At 53.6% G+C, this 14,585-nt stretch overlaps 1 protein-coding gene across 6 annotated transcripts in view; it reads left to right on the forward strand.

Annotated features, from left to right (window-relative positions):
• Positions 1 to 14,585, forward strand: part of Abr (ABR activator of RhoGEF and GTPase) — a 181,070-nt gene that overhangs the window by 155,566 nt on the left and 10,919 nt on the right. Inside the window, exon 1 of one of the 6 annotated variants that reach the window (XM_020157944.2) lies at positions 3,730 to 4,055. The exons of the other annotated variants lie outside the window; for them this stretch is intronic. Within the exon in view, the coding sequence (XP_020013533.1) occupies positions 3,894 to 4,055 (162 nt within the window). The 5' untranslated portion in view covers positions 3,730 to 3,893. Of the gene's footprint in view, positions 1 to 3,729; positions 4,056 to 14,585 lie in introns of those variants that run through there. 6 annotated transcript variants of the gene reach the window in all.

Consider the following 14,585-nt stretch of genomic DNA (forward strand, 5'->3'; position numbering starts at 1 on the left):
GGTCACCCTAGAGAAGTGGTAGCTCCATCCCCAGGTTCTGAGAAAGAAACTTCCGCCTCATGTTCACAGGCTGGAGGATTTGCCTGGAAGCTGTCCCACTCCTGGCTATCACCAAGGCTGTGCTGTGGCAGTCCCTGCCTCTCCCTACCACACGTCCCTGGCTGTGTATTATTCCCGACTGACCTCCTTTTCCTCAGTCGTGCCACTGCTGATCTCTTTAACCTGATTTACCTCAATCCCAGCTGTGCCGGCTGGTGGCCTCCCCTCCCTACATATAGCCCAGGGTCCTTCCCACTTCTCCTTAGGGACAGAGGAGCTGTCCCTCTAGCAGAGGGGCTGAGGGAGGATGGGATAGTCGCCAGGAATGTTTTTAATTCCTAAGGCAGTGACATCTGTTCATGGGGGCCTTACCACCCAGGGTTTGTTTATCCAAACAAGGGGACCTCGCATGTCCTCACAGGTGGGTTCTGCCAGGTGTGGCTGGATTGACAGTCTGGACACAAGCAGGAAGGGATACAGTCACTCCCTGGGTGGCCAGGATAAGCGTGAGCCTAGCCCAGAGATGAGGAAGGGTCCATGGTGGGCTGCAGGGACCAGAATTCAAACTGCTGCTTTTGAGGAACTAGTTGGGGATATTTGTCTTGTACAGCTCCTCCTCCACCCTGCCCTAGGCCATTGCTTTCAAGAAGGAATGAGTCAGGCTTTGGGGAAGAGAAGGCAAATCTGTACTGTCTCCAAGGGATGCCCCACCACCACCCAGTCCATGGGGAGGAAGGGAAAGATGAGCATCTCCAGGGAAGAGCCTCCCAATTTGACTACCCATCTGCTAAGGCACTTTTGTCACCATGGGAACCAGTTGGCCATCACTCATCCAATCAGAGCTTGCTTTACCCAGACAAGTGTTGAGCCTGGGGTTCCTAAAACAGACAAGTATAGGGCTTTGGGAACAGGATTTATCCTGCCCCCCTTCTCCCACACTCCCAGCGGTGAGGAGCAGCACACCAGTCTCCCAGACTGCACCTTGTGGCATGTAACCCAACTTAGAAAGCCAGCAAGGGACCAGCTCTGAAGTTAACCAGCCAGTGCCCAGTGCCAGCTGTGCATCTACAGCAGGTGAACATGGGGAGCACTTAGAATGGAACCTTCCCAGCTGGTTACACAACCAGCCAAAGCACAGAGAATGTGGAGGAGCACCCAGCAGGGGCTGGCCTATCCTCACACCAGCCCCATCCTTACACAGCCGTCCCTGATTCCCTGTGGCTGGAAATGGTCTCTCTGTTCTCCCAACTTTTTGGCACTTTATCTGCATTGTCATGATGGCATCATTCAGGGTTTCGTGAGGGGAGAGGCGCCTCCTCTGTCTGGGTGTGCACAGAGGAAGGGCACAATTGATAAGTGCCTCATGCACACATCTGCCTCCACTTGAGAGTTAGGTCTTCTCCCTTAGGCTGGTAGCTTCACTGAGTGCTGGCTTTTGATTCATCTCTGTGATTCCTCGGTCCCTACTCCAGAGTTGGGCACACAGCCAGTCCCTCCATCACTGTCTCCTGAGTGAGATGTATGGGATGGAGATAGGAAGACTGAAGGAAGTAGCCAGACCTTCAGGGAGGAAATGGATTTGGTGGCAGCCATGGTGAGGGAACTGCCTCCTGCCTCATGGGGCTGGATGAAGACTCTTCAGAGGTGGCACCCAAGTGCCCCAGAAGAGGCAGGTGAGGGATGGGTCAGGTAAGATGACTTGAGCTCAGCTGGACAGGGAACCCAGGTTTGTTCCTGCCCCTGGTCTCTTCATCTTCCCCCTGGGGTGCTGGCCCAAGCTGTTGTGGCTCACTGCCCCTTCAGCTGCAGTGGCCTTGGGTATGAGGAGGCTCTGTCAGCCTGGGCAGTCTAGCCCCATCTGCACTGGGCAACAGGCAGTGGTGCATGGAGCCCCAAAGAGGTGGGGCTGGCCTGGCAGCCCTTCAAGGATACCCAGAGCCCAGTCCCTGGTTCTAGCCCCATAGGCCCCACCTCTACCAGCCAGGCAGGACCCGAGCCTGCCACACTCACCAGGGCATCATTCCTTACAGGTGAGGGGCTGAGACCCTGGAGTTAGCCAGACCTCTGTTCTCATCCCTGCCCATCCTGACCTTGGACAACTTGCCTGACTCCTCGGCATCCTTGGTTCCCTCAAATGTAAAATGTTATCCTTTATAAAGCTGGGGGAGGAGGTGGAGTTAGCCCATATACAGAGTTAGCATGGTGCTCAACATTCAGAATAGGGCAACTCTTATTCTATCCGGTTAGCCCTTGGTTAGTGGTGTAGTGAAGCTGCCCCTTTCTCAGAAAACTCCAAGGGTTCTGATGTAAAACAACAGGTTAAGGCCCCACAAGGACAAAGTGAATGCCATGGACTGGTTTCTGTGCCCTAACCCACCAACATATGTTCTCATCCAGCTTTTTCCTGAGTCCAAACAGTCTTCCACATGTCAGGTGAGCAGTGAGTGTGAACAGCAGGAGCTTGAGAGGGACCTGCCTGTCACCCCCTAACTGTAGCTGCCTGACCTCCTAGAGCCCCACTTCTCACTCTAAATGGGGACCAGGAACTCCAAAGTCACAAAAATGCCATTTGAAAGCCCTGTGTGTGGGACCTGGCTCATGGTTGGCACCATGCTGGTACTGGTTTCCTTCCTACACATGCCCAGTTCTGCAGTAGTGGGAGGTCTTGGACATCTGGGTTGTTGTGTATACCCTAACCATGTGGAATTCAGGCTTTTCTCCTATCTGTGAGTGCCATACTCTTAACTTGCATGGTTACCTCAAGAAAGGATTCACTCCTCACTCCCTGAGTTGTGGGTGAAGAACAAGGTCTTATGCTCCATCTCTCAAGGTGCCCAACACAGACATGGCCACTGCCCCTCTGCCATTAGGTATCCTCTGCCCTTTGCAGCAAAAGCCTTTTTTTTTGGTGAGATGTGCAGAGCAGCCATGGGAAGAACACCTCCTGCTGGACACCTGTCACCAGAATGGCCTTTGCTTTTGCCCATGTCCCCATCCCCTTCACCCCCTACCCCACACAGCCTCCAGTGGCTTGATGCCTGCAGGCACTTCTGGAGCCCAGGATGCTGTCACACTAGGGATCCTCTTTATTCATTACATTTATCACAAGAGGAGATGTGGGGGTGCTGGTCTGCAAGTGTCTGACCTTGTCACCAAGTTGAAGACAGGTGCCTTGGGGCAAGAAGTGAGGGTAGGGGAGGTAGAACTCCAGGGCTGCTTAAGTCCTTTGCAGAGGAGGAGCACAGCTCTTTATGTCCAAAATGAGTTCTTACAGGGCACTCTGGGTCCTGCAAATCCCCTCTGGTTTGGCTCAAGCCTCCCTGATACCTGAGACCACCTCACCCTGGCACCCCCAGGAGTCTGGTGGTGAAGGAGTTAACACAGGAATCTATTGGGTCAGGACTGGCTTGTGTTTAGCTGCTTGTCAAACTTTATTTAGTAGGGGCTGAGGAGAAACGCCAGCTTGCCAAGAGTTAAAGCCCCGGTTAGGATGTTTTTGGAGGGGGCAGCTCCAGCGCCTCCTTTTTTTGAGTCACTTCCTTCGGTGGGGCGGGGGCGCTCTGCGCGCTGCCTGCGGCTGGCTGTGGCGCATGCACTCCCTGTCCTGTGATCTGGACCTGAGCTGGACCGCAGGCGGAGAGACCTGAGGCTGCGGGTGCTGGGGCTGCAGTCTCTGGGGAGGGAGGAGGGAGGAGGACGCGGAGGGAGGAGAAACCCAAGCTCCGCACCGCGCGCTTCCCAGGCCGCCAGACTAACAGTCCCGGCTGAGCGGTCCACACAGCAACCTCTCCAGCGCCACCCGTGTGTACCTCTGCATCCCTGCCTGGAGCTGGCCCCGCAGGCTGGCCGCCGGCATGACCGACATCCTGCCTCAACCCGACTGCAGCCTGAAGGCGGTGTGTGAACCCCTGGAGCGCTGCTGCTTGGATCAGCTGGAGGAGCCAGGGAGCAAGCGGCCCCCCAACACGGGTGCCCGGCTCTGGGGCCGAGTGCGCAGCAAGCTTCTCCGACACAAGGTGCTAGAAGGGACTAGAGGGATCCCAGGGTGTTGGGCCAGAGGGACTGAGGGAGGGCTGGGGGCTGCTGATCATTCTGCGTGTCTCTCCACTCCCACTCCTGCCTGATCCCAGGAGCCCCAGGACAGAAGCTGGGGCATGTGTGGGGATCTACTATAAGCGGCTTGAACTTGATGATGAAAGCTGGTTGCTACCCAACCCCAACCCTGGCTAACTCCTATGTATCTGTCCCTGCCTCAGGAAAAGGGGGACTGTCCTCTATAAGAGAACCTCGCTGGCTGCTTTCCAAGCCTATACCTGCAGGAATATAAGCCTATAAGCCGACCAGGCAAGGGCTTCCTGGGTTTCATCATTCTCCCAGAAGCCCAGTACAGACCTGATTCCTCTGCCTTTCCGTGGATATTGCTGACTATCCCTTTGCTGAGGGGCACCTCAACTCTGTCTATCATGTGATGTTTCTTTGTGCAAATTGTGGGGATCCTTACCACCAGGGAGGAAGGGGTGGGTGGTGGAGAGGGAGTGGTATCCTGGGTCTGGGGGCTGTAGACTGCTTTTTTGGGACCACCCAGACGACTGTTGGCCTGGTGCCAGCAGGGCATTAGGCAAGTCAATCAGTGTGCCAGGGGTTCCTGACCCAGCAGGCAGCTCAGACTGAGTCGTGCCAGGGCAGACTGCCGGTCTTGTGCAGCCCCAGACCTGAGACCAGATTAAAGTCTGCGATAGAAACCGGCTGTCCTGCAGCTGGGCAGACTGCCTGGGGGCTGGCGTAGGACCCTGGCATCAGGCATTCGAGGAAGAGCCAGGCCCAGTGCCTAGCACACAGTAAGCACTTGATAACCCTGCAGATCAAATGCAGTCAGGTGTCGCAGGGTCTGGCTTACCGGGGCCATGCTCATCCTTCAAGTTAGTGACAAGGAGTCTGTAAGGGAGGCTCCCAAGCTTTTCCTGCCAGCGGCTTCTAGACTCCTGGCACCTGCTGAGTGGATGTGATCCTGGGCCTTTTGGCTCCTTGTTGAGTTTCATCTCCTGCCAATGAAACATACTTGACCCCTTAGAAGTGACATCAGTCCTGCAAAGTGCTGGGCAGGGCAGCAACTTGAGCTGCCCTGCTTTGGCCCCTGTGTCACCTTCGGCCTCCCTGGGGACCAGGTTAGCAGAGTCCTGCCAGCCCCACTTGCTACCAAAACCCCTCTGTGCTGAGGCAGCTGTCTGTGTCCAGCAGCATGGAGCCATCCCCTCTCCATCCCCCTCCCCCAGCCCTTGCTGAGGCCAGCAGACAGCAGCCCAAAGCTCACATCCATTCCCAAGCCTGGAGGTTGGCAAGAAACTGTCCCAGCAGGTTCCTGACCCTGCCAGACAGAGGGGGCTAGCCAAACAGAGCCCTTCTAGTTACTGGTCTCTTTGGGATGGTGCCTCATTTTAAAATTTTAAACCTTGGAGGCCACACTTTGAGTTCTCCTTTTACGTGTGGGTAGCAAAACCCAGAAGCCACTTCAGGAACTCAGCTGGGTTTGTCTGTGGTGGCATCTGACAGTCCCATGTCTCATGGTGATCTCCGAGCAGGGTTATGGGCCAGCCAGGTGCTGAGCTGCTGCTGAGCTGGATGGGATCAGTACAACTTCAGGGTGCCTCTAGTTTTAGAATGCACTATGCAGCAAGTGATTCAGTCTCACCCTAGCACAGGCTGTGTGACAAAGTGTGTCAGTGTCCTAGACATTGTCAGCGACAGAGGGACATCCACCCTGCTGTGCATGCTGGTGCCTGCCAGTAGGTGTTCAGTCCGCGTTAACCTATTTCTTTCAAACCAGCAGGCTCACTGCCAGGCCAAGGGGGCTGGAATTAGGCAGTTTAGGTGGAGTGGGGGAAGGGTGCCAGGTTCTGCCCAGCCTGGCAGCAGAGGCCACCTCATTAATGCATTGACTGTGCCCTAAGGGTTTGATGTTATAGATGCTGAGACACCTGTGGTCCTCCTGCTCCCATTTAACCAAAGTTATTAAAGGCTAGAGGAGGAAGGTGACTCATTGAAGGGCCCCGTGCTGAGGCTGAAGTTTCTGTTCTGATGGAAAGGTCCCAGGATTAAAACTGAACCTTTGAAATAGTGTGGGCCCTCAGACTCCTAGGGACGTGGCGGGGGGGGGGGGCACTGAGGAAAGATTGCTTTTGTTCTCAAAGAGAGTTCTGGGGCTGAAGCCTCATTCTGGCCCCTGACTTGGCAGTTGGTTTGTTGTGCAAGCATTTAGCAGAGGAGACACGTGGCATTTGGGTTTGTGGGTTCTGCCAGCGTTCTCAGTATTTAACTTGCATTTCTACTTTCCTTTTCCCATTTTTTTCCCCCTCAAAACACACTCAAGTACACTAGACTCAGTGGTTCACCCTTCCTTCCATCCTGCCTGTGACCAGATTCTTAGGTTGAACTTCAGAGGGGAAGAGGCTAAAGGAGGAATCCCATTCCCAACCCTGTAATGTCCAGAGGTTTTTAATGGGATCACTTGTGGGAACAACAGAGAGGCTAAGAGACCCAAAGTGAGACCAGGCTGGTTTAGAGTGGTTTAGTGTGGGTACCCAGGTTGAACTGGCAGTGTCTGAGAGCAGAGGGGATTTAAGGATAACTTCTCTGCTTCAAAGGATTGCCTTGGGGGGCTAAGAAGTCCCCACTGCTCAAGAGCTCCTCTCAGGACATGGAGGGCTGAACCACCAAGTGCACCCGTTCTTGTGATGGCCACCCCCCCCTCCCTCTTACAGAGAGGGTCAGAGGTGGTATCTGATGAAGAATAGAATTAGGACCCCCTGGGCCACTTGTCTAGGGAATCTTGAGGCTTAGGATGGTCATAGAAGCAGGTCCCTTTCTTTTCAGCTTTATTGTCATTACAGGACAGCTCCTAGACCTCCCAAAGTGTGTCATGTAACTTGACAATTCTTGGTAGCATCAGGTTTACACATTACACACATCCCCAGAGGTTCACATGGCTATTCACTGGCTCTTCCTCCCATTGAGAGTACAAGGAGCTGGGTGTAAGATACAGATATATCTTGGGCTCATTCACTCATTGTCTGGTTCCAGGCATCAAAAAAGATCTTGAAAGCAGGCATGGTGATACACACTTATAATCCCAGTGCTCAGAGGCTGAGGCAGGAGGATCATAAATTTGAGGCCAGCATGGGCTACATAGTGAGATCTTGTCTTTTTTTTAAAAAAGTAAATAAAAAGAAAAGAAAGATCTTTTTTTTTCATTTTTCTTTTATTATTCATATGTGCATACAAGGATTGGTTCATTTCTCCCCACTGCCCCCACCCCCTCCCTTACCACCCACTCCGCCCCCTCCCTCTCCCCCCCCTCAATACCCAGCAGAAACTATTTTGCCCTTATTTCTAATTTTGTTGTAGAGAGAGTATCAGCAATAATAGGAAGGAACAAGGGTTTTTGCTGGTTGAGATAAGGATAGCTATACAGGGCATTGACTCGCATTGATTTCCTGTGCGTGGGTGTTACCTTCTAGGTTAATTCTTTTTGATCTAACCTTTTCTCTAGTACCTGTTCCCCTTTTCCTATTGCCCTCAGTTGCTTTAGGTATCTGCTTTAGTTTCTCTGCGTTAAGGGCAACAAATGCTAGCTAGTTTTTTAGGTGTCTTACCTATCCTCATCCCACCCTTGTGTGCTCTCGCTTTTATCATGTGCTTATAGTCTAATCCCATTGTTGTGTTTGCCCTTGATCTAATGTCCACATATGAGGGAGAACATACGATTTTTGGTTTTTTGAGCCAGGTTAACCTCACTCAGAATGATGTTCTCCAGTTCCATCCATTTACCAGCGAATGATAACATTTCGTTCTTCATGGCTGCATAAAATTCCATTGTGTATAGATACCACATTTTGAAAAGAAAGATCTTGAAACCTTTTGTAGTACAAATCTGTCCTGGCTGTAGCTGCCCACCACCCTGCCACCCTCCTCCTTACTGACACAGGGAAGAAAGCTGTGTCTTATTGTCATCATTCATAGGCCCACCCTCACCCCTACAGTATTCCCATAGCTGTAGGCAAGGGACAGGAGTACCTGCCCCCTAGGTCAGGAGACCTGCCACCAACCAGCCCACTTCCTCCTGGGCCAGGATTATGGCCTGGCTGGCAGGTGGGACACAGGGCTAGTGTCACCCCCTCCATTCCCACAGCCATGTGTCTCACAGTACCCTCCAGTGTGAGTCCACATTGGTGGTCTCCCAACCCCAGTACTACCCACCTCCACCAAGCTGTCTTCCCAGAGCCTGTTGACCCACAGAGCAGAAGTCCTTGAACAACCAGGTGTCATTTCTGAGTGGCTCACAGACCTGAAGGTGGGAATCCTTGCCCTAAGTAAACTTGTCAAGGTGCTGGTTTTTGGCAGCTGGGGAGGCTGGATGGGCACTGGCCTTCCCCAGCATCTGTGCTTCCCACGTACAACTTGGCCGGCCAGCCCTACTGGGCTTCCTGCCCCAGCTTTTGGATGGCCCTGGACCAGGAAGAACTGAGCCTGCCAACCGAGGTGGTTCCTGAAAGGCCAAAGCTGCCCGGGCCCAGGGTTGCAGTAGTATCCAGAGACAGTGAGGCCCCAGGCCCTGGAGGGTGGCCATTTTGGAAGGATCCCAGAAACTTCTGTAGGTACTGGTTTGGAGGGAGTTGCCAGGGGTGGATGAAGGCAATGGTCTGGAAAGACCCAGTCCTCTGCTTGTGTGCACACACGTTGGGAGCTAGACAGCAAGCTCCTTGGCGTCCCCTCACCATCATATCATGTTGGGGACAGAAGGGGTGTTCTCTTAGCTCCCAAGTGCCCTAGAGGAACACACAGCCCCCCTGCTCTGCTCCTGGGACCTCCCCACCCAGTCCTGGGGAGAAAGCCATTGTCAGTTCTGAATCCTATGGAAACTTGGATCAGGCCCGTTGTTCTTGACCCCCCAGGATGGGAGCTGCTCTTAGGCTTCTGCAGAGCAGGGAGGGCTGGGACTCCCCAGGGAGATTTCCCCAGCCCTGCTTAGACTGAACCTTATTCCTAAGCCAGCCAAAACCAGGAATGGTCTCTATCCTGGACAGTAACTCCAACTGGGGCTGGTGCCAGATAAGCACAGCCAGTGCAGTGATACCCATAGCGCCCCTTCCTGTCAGGTGTCTGCACACCTCATCTGTGCTCTAGGAGGCCTCCTTGCAGCATCTCAGCCCTCAGGCTCGTGTGGCACAGGGTGCTAGAGGAGGAATGGGCTTCATTTTCCCGGTTCTGGGTCTTCTGTGCAACCTTGGACAAATCTCTTCATCTCTGTGGCATCAGTACAGTAAGGTTGCTGAGTGGGACGATCTGTTAGAATCCAGTTCACATGATGGTCTTGGCTGTGACTCAATATTGCTTTCCGTAAGCCTTAAACCCTTAGCACTCTGGGAGAGTCTGGATGGGAGAGGTCACAGGGCTGCCTCTGAGTCAAGGCCAACCATTCACTGAATGTAGGAGAAGAGACACGAGCAGGAATGTAGGGCACCTTAATCCCTGTCATGAAGGAAACCTTGTGAAAGGCATTGCTGTCTCCATTCCCCACATCGCAGGGCATTCATCTGGTCCATGAGTGTTGATAGACATCGTCCATGTTCTGGGAGAGGCTGAGGCAAGCCAGACCCTGCCCTCAGGAAACTGTCTGTCTACAGGAGGAGTCAGTCAATGAATAAGGTCATTTCAGGCCAGGTGAGAGTGAGGAATAAAATAAAATGAAGTGTAATGGATTAGAGAGTAAGGGGAGGGAGGCCCAGTTTAGGGAGCTCTTTTTTTTTTTTTTTTTTTTTAAATTGTACTGGGTTTGAACTCAGGGCCTCACACTTGCTAGGCAGGTGCTCTACCACTTAAGCCATGCCACCAGCCCAGAGCTCATTTTTGAACTAAGATCTTTCATGGCTGAAAGATCTGGGTAAAGTGCACTTAAGGCAACAACAGGGAAAACCTGACACGGTGTGTTCCCAGGCAGGCAGAGGCTGTGTGAGAATGTGGGTTTGACGATGGATGAGGGGACAGGGCCAAATTGCATAGGGCCTTGCCACCAGTAGTTTGGCCTCTGATCCAAGTGCAGTGGGAAGCTGGTGCTTGTCAACACAGCTTAGTGATGGTGATACATTTTCAGCATGCACTGAGTTCTAGGCTTAGTCCATGGCACCTATGAGGAAATTGCTGTTATTGTCCACACTGTTTTCTATAGGGGGAAACCAGGTGCAGAGAATGACCCAAATGAGGTCATATGAGAGGCTTAGCAGAGCAGGCAAACCCAGGCAGCCGGCCCTGAGCACAGGCCCTTACCACTGTGACACCTGCCTTTTGTCACCTCCAAGGAGGTGGCTTGAGGTAAGGAGGCCTAGTGTTCACTTGGGCCCTGAGGCTGTTTCTCAGTTGTCTGGGTGTCACGGGGTCAGGTGAGGTGGAAAATACATGTCTTGGATTGGGGGGGTCCCTCTGCCTTGTGGCATGTGGTACCCTACCCAGCATGCTGTGCTTCAATGGGCACGTGGTTACTTTTTTGAACCCAGGGCCTCACGCATGCCAGGCAAGTGCTGTACCAATGAGCCCCACCCCCACAAAGTTAGTTTTGATGATGTGTAGTGAACATGAGACTCGGGGATCATCCACTCAGAGCCGCACAGGCAGCGGGATTTGCTGGTGGCCATTTTCACATGCAGCAGGCTCTGTGCCCAGAAAGTGCTCCTGGCCTGGGTGGGGAGGATGAAGTCAGTTTTAGAAAGGACTGTAATTCTCACCAAACCACTGCAGGAGGAGGTCTTCGAGCCCATGGTGGTCTGCAGGGGCCTTGGCCTTCCCATGGCAGCTAGCAGGACATTTCCTTGTCAGAAAGCCTCCTGCCTTTAACATTGACTTCTGAAGTGGCCCTTTCATTTTAGGAATAAGGCTGCTGCCAGCTGCCTCTGTGCTGCTTTGGCTGTGACCTTCCTTTACTCCAGAGTGACCCATTGCCCCTGCCCTGGTGCCCCCAGCAGAGCCAGCTTCTTTGCCTTTTGTTTATAGACTGGTACTGGAGTCAAGTCCCCAGACTGCCTTCAGCAGGAAAGGCTATGCATGCAGGGCCAGCTGTGAGGAAGTACAGTTCCAGTGTTCTAGGGGAGATGTGCCTGGTCTTGGGGGCCTCCAGAAGCAGCCCAGCTTTGAGTTTTGTCAGCCATGCCCAGCTCAGGGATGTGTAGTGTGCACAGAGCAGGCTGAGCCACAGGGATGGAGCACTGGGGAAGGCAGTTGCTGTGGGTGCTAAGAAACCAACCTGGCTTCAATAAAAGCCTCATTCAGAGCGTCTAAACCCCTTCCATATGTGGATCTCGGGAACTTCAAAGTTCTGGGAGGGGGAGGGGAAACAAGCAGAGGCAAAGTGGCCTCATCTGGGTGCCTTGGAATACAGAGGCAGCCAGCAGCCTGTCTGTGGTTGGCCTGCCACAGGGCACCCTCAGGGCAGCCTGGCCAGCCCAACTACGCCTCTCCCATAGGGTGAGGGCCAGAGGGGCAGAGCTGGCTTGGCCTTATGGTGGGAGTGCCAGGCCACTCGAAGATGAGGTGACAATTTACTGAGCCTGACCCTGGTCTTTTGTGACCCATTTGCTGAGCTAGAGCCAGGATGGAGGTCTGGAAGCCCCTCCTGCTCCCTACGCCGTTCCCTGTGTCTCAAAGAAGCCACGTTGACGGAATCCCTCCTCCAGGGAGGCAAGGCAGGCTCCTGGCAGCTCCCTGTTCCCTGCTTGCTTGCCCTGCTGTGCCTCTCACGCCTGTGGTATGTCTCAATAACAGGCTGGTTTCTTGTCCCAAAGAGACCCACGCCTAAGTGTGTGACCACACTTGGGGGATTCCAGGAGAAAGCCAGCCCAGGACAGCCAGTGTGGCCCCTGGATGGGGAGCCTGGTCTCCAGGGCCTGATGCTTGGCCTGTGTCAGAGGTGCCCAGAAACATGACACATGACTTTGCTTTCCACTTGGTACCCCAGTTGGTGGCCAGCTTTAGCAAGGTTCCTCTTGAGCCTTTTTTTTTTTTTTTTTTTTTTGTGGGATTGGAGTTTGAACTCAGGGCTTCATGCTTATAAAGTCTGCAGTCTACTGCTTGAGCCATACCTCTAGTCCATTTTGCTATGGTTATTTTGGAAATGGGGGAGTTGTGAACTATTTGCCTGGACTGGACTCAAACTGTGATCCCTGATCTCAGCCTCCCAATAGCTGGGGTTGTAGGCATGAGCCACCAGCGCCCAGCTTCAAGTCATTTTCTAATGACTACCCTGCTTCTTAGGGTGACAACTTCAGTGTACTGGATTTATTGCTCTTGTTTTTTGTTTTTTTTTTTTAAACACTTCATTTTTATTAACCTCTAAAACCAGCTCTGGGCTTCAAGGGAAGTCCATCCCCCTTCCAGGGCAGGACCAGGTTGGCAGGCCTCACTCTGGCTCAGTGGGCCAAGGGCAGAGCAGGAACAAAAGGAAGAGGGTGGAGGTCAGAGGCTGTACAGGAGGCCAAGCTCCTCTGGCCTCTGGTTTCCTGTGCTGTGGCAGTGACAGAGGGGGCACTAAGGTGAGGGGTTTAGCCTTTAGAGATCAAGGGGCTGTGAGGAAGGAGGTGCAGGCCTAGAGCCCCGCCAAACATTGTCATGAGGGTCCCCTGGCATCTAGTGAGCCCCCAGGTACACCCCAGGGCACTACTTGCTGAAGGCGGCTCCCCCTCCACTGAGGCCAAACAGGTCTGGTTCTGGCTGTTTGTCCCCAGCTGCCCAAAGATGGGGCCACCCACCACAGGCTCCTTACTGAAGACTAAAGGACCCCACGTAGGGTTGGTGGGAACAGGAAGTAAAAAAATTCACCCCAGCAGACTCACAGCTAACTGTGGTGAGAGCTGTGCCATAGGGGAAAGACCAGGGCCCAGCTGCTAGAAGGACTCAGGCTTGAATGTGGCTCTGTCCCCTGCTAGATTTCCCAGGTGCCTCCTAAATGCCAGGCATTTAGCTATGTGCAGAAGTGCCGGGGTCACTTGTCTGGTTTGGTGAGAGGTGAGCCAAGAGAGGAATGGCTTGGACTACCTGGGGGGCCACCCAGGACATCTCTGAAACTCAGCTCTGGAGGCCACTCAGTGTGCACAGAGCTCCTGTGCCTGCAGAGCCTTAGGCGTTTCAATCCCCCCAGCCCTCCCCACCACCACCAAAGCCACTTTGGTGTACCAAGGGAGTCAGCCACCCACAGATTGCAACAGAGGCCCAGCATTTTGTGCTTGGGACCCAGTGCCCTCCTGGACCTCAGCTGTAAAGGCAGCTGTTTCTCTAGGGGAGAGGTCAGAATGTGTGGCCATGACTTGACCATGGCTAAATGCAGAAACAAAAGGAAAACAGTTGAGCTTCTCCTAGTGGTGTGTATTGCCAGTGGTTCATAACTTTCTGTTTCCTTCCTGTGCCCCACCCTGGGGACCCACTGTGATATGAGAAGGTGCTCTCCTGGGGCTCCCCAGCACTACCTGTCTCCCTCCTTCAGGTGATCTGAATTCCCAGGTATTGGCTCCCAGGACCCGTGGATGGCACCTGCCTTCTGGGACTAGTGTGTGAGCACTCAGGTGTCCCCCACTGATATCCCAGGGGCAGATTCATCTGTCCGATCACTAATCTAATCAGGAAATAGCAGAGTCCACATTTCCCAGGGGTTATAAATAGTCACAGCAACTCAGGCAACATCATTTCTCTGGAAAATGTGCTGTGTCCTTCTCTACTCCCTACCCTCCCTTCTCTGTATTTAAATGACATCCTGAAATAGATTTGCTTTCTGGAGGCTGCTGGCCTCTGGGGAGACACAACATTATCACCAGGGTGCCAAGGGGAAGCCTTTCTGAGCAGGTACCAGGGCCATACCTGCAGCAGGGGCTGGGAAGATGGCAGTGGTATGGATTCATGGCAAGACGAGAAAGGGGTCCTCACCCAGAGCAGGCCCCAGAAAGGCTGGAGCATGTCAAGCAACAGTAAATGGCACCTGGCTGGCTGTGGAGGGGCCACAAGGCAGTAGGCCTCAGTAGCCTGAGATTCTGCAGGAGGGCTTTCTGGAAAAGGGGGTCGGAACCAGGCCTCGGCATTGGGAATTGCTTTCCTATCTCAAACACCCCCAGGAAAATGGACCATGTGATGGGGAAAGAGGGAATGGGAGGCTTGTGTTCAAGGCAGCCGCACAGGAACCCCATGCCAGGAGGCCTGATGTCTCCTTATGAGAAAGAGGCCCAGCAGCAGCCAAGGGAGGAAGCCTCATGCTGGCGGGGGTGGGGAGAGGGTGCTCTTCCCAAGAGGTGCCTGGTTCTACCCATGCTGCGTCTTTGTTTCCTGTTCTCCCCTCCTCAGGGCAGGGAACTGGCTGCTACAGATGGGGCCTGGACCTCAGCTACCAAACATAGGGTCCACAGCCAGCCAGGTGCTGCCCCAGCGCCGACAGGTGATAGAAAGTGTGGGAAGGACCTGGGCTGACCCAGATCCAGTTTTCCTTCTGGGCAACGGTGACCTGTTGGAGGCACACATTG

This window comes from Castor canadensis, chromosome 11 (genome assembly GCF_047511655.1).
Source record: "Castor canadensis chromosome 11, mCasCan1.hap1v2, whole genome shotgun sequence".
Taxonomy (NCBI): Eukaryota; Metazoa; Chordata; class Mammalia; order Rodentia; family Castoridae; genus Castor; species Castor canadensis.